Source organism: Apteryx mantelli, chromosome 2 (genome assembly GCF_036417845.1).
Source record: "Apteryx mantelli isolate bAptMan1 chromosome 2, bAptMan1.hap1, whole genome shotgun sequence".
NCBI lineage: Eukaryota > Metazoa > Chordata > Aves > Apterygiformes > Apterygidae > Apteryx > Apteryx mantelli.
The window spans coordinates 32,546,563-32,549,950 of NC_089979.1; the positions used below are offsets into that span (position 1 = coordinate 32,546,563).

The 3,388-nt window shown below is 52.7% G+C and overlaps 1 protein-coding gene across 1 annotated transcript; it reads left to right on the forward strand.

Moving 5' to 3' along the window:
* Positions 1-1,419: 1,419 nt before the first annotated feature.
* On the forward strand, positions 1,420-2,784 carry LOC106494386 (elongation factor Tu, mitochondrial-like). The gene has a single exon (XM_067292322.1). The coding sequence runs from the start codon at positions 1,435-1,437 to the stop codon at positions 2,782-2,784; it is 1,350 nt and encodes a 449-aa protein (XP_067148423.1). The 5' UTR covers positions 1,420-1,434.
* The last annotated feature ends 604 nt before the right edge of the window (positions 2,785-3,388 follow it).

Consider the following 3,388-nt stretch of genomic DNA (forward strand, 5'->3'; position numbering starts at 1 on the left):
CCTGAGACCTGTTCCTTTTGTCGCTGTTTGCTTACAGAGTTTCTAATAAATACAGCATGCAGCCCGGTGTCAGGAGACTGAAGTCCTACTACTGACTGGACCTCTGACATGGGACAAGTCACTGAATTCTGTTACTCAGTCTGTAGCAACTGAAGTAATGGTTACCCACATTAGAAATCACTCAGAGATCTATGTGTAGAATAAAAGTAACTGTACTACTGGGTAATGAGGTTACTGCTAGGGGATGGTGGTGATTTCTATTCTTGTTTTGCTGAAGACATGGGCAACGCTGGATGAATGAGAAATACAAGCCGTATTACAAAGAGTGTCTACTGCACTAAGTTTCAGTTGCTGATTTCCAAGATGATAGAGTTCAGACTCTTATTGTATACAGCATGCACTTAAAAGGTAGCATGAAACCAGAAGTTTTAACGTTTTTCGCTTAGCAGGTGTTTCTTTGATTCTTGAATTACTTAGCTGGGAAGTTGACAGGACTTTTCTACTCCTCGTTTCCCGTTAGTAATACTGAAAATTTGGATTGGTGGTGACAGAGAACCTCTGATATGCACGTTTAAAAAATAGCTTATTTTATCAAATCTAAGTGATTAGAATTTCACCAAATTATGACTCTTGATGAGCTTTGTCTTTGCCTTGGAGTTCATATTTTAGATCTCTTTCAGAAGCAACAAAACCACTTTCGGGTGAACTTTGTGCAGCAAAAGCTATATTTGTGGTGCCTGTCTTGCTTGTTGGTGAATTGTTTGCAACAAATTGCCTGAACTTAGGCCTTAATTCAGGTGATTGATAGTGTTCAAATTAATGCTGTATTGGATAATTAGAATTTGAGAAGCTCACTTGGGATGTTTGTTACCTAATGGGAAGTACAGTAAATAGCCTGCAGCATGTTACTAAGCTTTATTTTTTAGAACAAAACTTCCAGTGCTGGTGCTCACAAATACATATTTAAAACTTGTTTCTGTAAAACAAGCTTAAAAATAGCTTTTTCCAAGATAACTTCTTGTCATTAAACTTCCTTTACTAGACTATTTAGTCTATATAAAGAAATGGAAGGTATTTTCTAAAGAAGTAAATTATTGACAAAATTCAATTCATGCAATTGTATCCAGCTTCCTTAACTGATGAACAGAGTAAACAGTGAGTATAATGCACAAATTGAAGAAAAGCATACCTAGAAAAAAAAACTCTTAGCTTTTGACCCTGGATTAGTGAAATAAGTATGTATTTTCTCTAAGCACTATAATTGCAAATATTAAAGACAGATTTATGTGCTTTGAGAATAGTAATGGTATGCCATTGTAGAGGTTACTTGTCGGAGGACACCGGAGTGGGAGGCAGGCCCAGAGAACGATCATACTCATATTGAGACTCCGTCGTTACTCCGGGCCCGGAGAGGGCGGGGGAAGGAGGTGCAACATGGCGCTGCCCGCAGTGCTGCTGCGCGGGGCCCGGGGCAGACCCGCCGGTCTCCAGAGCCGCCTGTCGTGGCTCCTGCTGGGAGCCCTGGGCATGGCCCCCCCGGGCCCCCACCCCCAGCGCGGCCTCGCGGTCGAGGCTAAGAAGACCTACGTGCGGGACAAGCCCCACGTCAACGTGGGCACCATCGGGCACGTGGACCATGGCAAGACCACGCTGACCGCTGCCATCACCAAGATCCTGTCGGAGTCGGGCAGCGCCCAGTTCAAGCACTACGAGGAGATTGACAACGTGCCGGAGGAGCGGGCCCGCGGCATCACCATCAACGCGGCCAATGTGGAGTACACCACCGCCAACCACCACTACGCCCACACCGACTGCCCCGGCCACGCTGACTATGTCAAGAACATGATCACGGGCACGGCCCCTCTCGACGGCTGCATCCTGGTGGTGGCCGCAACCGACGGGCAAATGCCGCAGACCCGGGAGCACTTGCTGCTGGCCAAGCAGGTGGGGGTGCAGCACATGGTGGTGTACGTGAACAAGGCGGATGCGGTGCCGGACCAGGAGATGCTGGATCTGGTGGAGCTCGAGGTCCGGGAGCTGCTCACCGAGTTCGGCTACGACGGGGAGAGGACGCCCGTCATTGTGGGCTCCGCCCTCTGCGCCCTGGAGCAGCAGGAGCCCGAGCTGGGGCTGAACTCGGTGCTGAAGCTGCTGGAGGCCATCGACACCCACATCCCGCTGCCCGTCCGCGACCTCGACAAGCCCTTCCTGCTGCCTGTCGAGTCTGTCCACTCCATCCCTGGCCGCGGCACAGTGGTGACGGGGACACTGGAGCGCCGCAAGGGCGACGAGTGCAAGTTCCTGGGCTACAACCGCAACCTGCGGACGGTGGTGACAGGCATCGAGATGTTCCACAAGAGCCTGGAGCGGGCGGAGGCCGGGGACAACCTGGGGGCGCTGCTGCGGGGGCTCAAGTGGGAGGACGTGCACCGCGGCATGGTCATGGGCAAGCCCGGCTCGCTGCAGGCACACCAGAAGGTGGAGGCGCAGGTTTACATCCTCGGCCTCCAGGAGGGGGGGCGGCACAAGCCCTTCGTGGCGCACTACATGCCCGTGATGTTCTCCCACACCTGGGACATCACCTGCCGCGTGCTGCTGCTGCCGGAGAAGGAGATGGTGATGCCGGGCGAGGACACGCAGCTGAGCCTCATCCTGCGGCAGCCCATGGTGCTGGAGCAGGGCCAGCGCTTCACCCTGTGCGACGGCTCCCGCACCATTGGCACCGGCGTCGTCACCAAGACGCTGCAGCTGGGCCCCGAGGACGAGCCCATCAACTGGGGGTAGCACACGGCCCCCACGGGGGCCATGGGCGGGAGGCGGCAGCCGGCCACGGATGGGGGGCCCCAGGCACCAGCGTGGCGGACGGGAGGGAACCGCTGTGACGGATGGGGGGCACCGCACAGCTGGCGGTGGATGGGGGGCGACGTGCGGCCCCCGCCGGTTAATAAAGGTCTGGAAACACGGAAAAAAAAAAATGGGGGGGAAACGCTGCCGGCATCTTTGCCAGCTCCATCCCAGAAGGCGGAAGTTTCCTCAGAGCCGACCGGTCCGAGCTCTGAGGCAAACGCGGAAGTGCACCCGGAGAACGATCATACTCATATTGAGACTCCGTCGTTACTCCGGGCCCGCCTCCCACTCCGGCGTCCTCCGACAGTTACTGTGGAGTCAAAATAATGAAGCAGAATCACACTAAAAAAAGCAACTAATAGGCCTGTATACAGAGAGATATTAGAGGAATATCCATTAAACTGGTTAATTAGAAAAGCGATAACACTTGTATGAGTCCATGTAGGCAGTTACCTGTTTACTTTCTAAATAATTTATTATTGTGGATTCTGATGACCTGAGTGGTAGAAGAATGCAGCCTGTGCAGTGCTGTTGTCCAGCT

Bases quoted from the DNA above. Each gene is read 5' to 3' on its own strand.
- LOC106494386 (XM_067292322.1), top strand. From the start codon at position 1,435: ATGGCGCTGCCCGCAGTGCTGCTGCGCGGGGCCCGGGGCAGACCCGCC.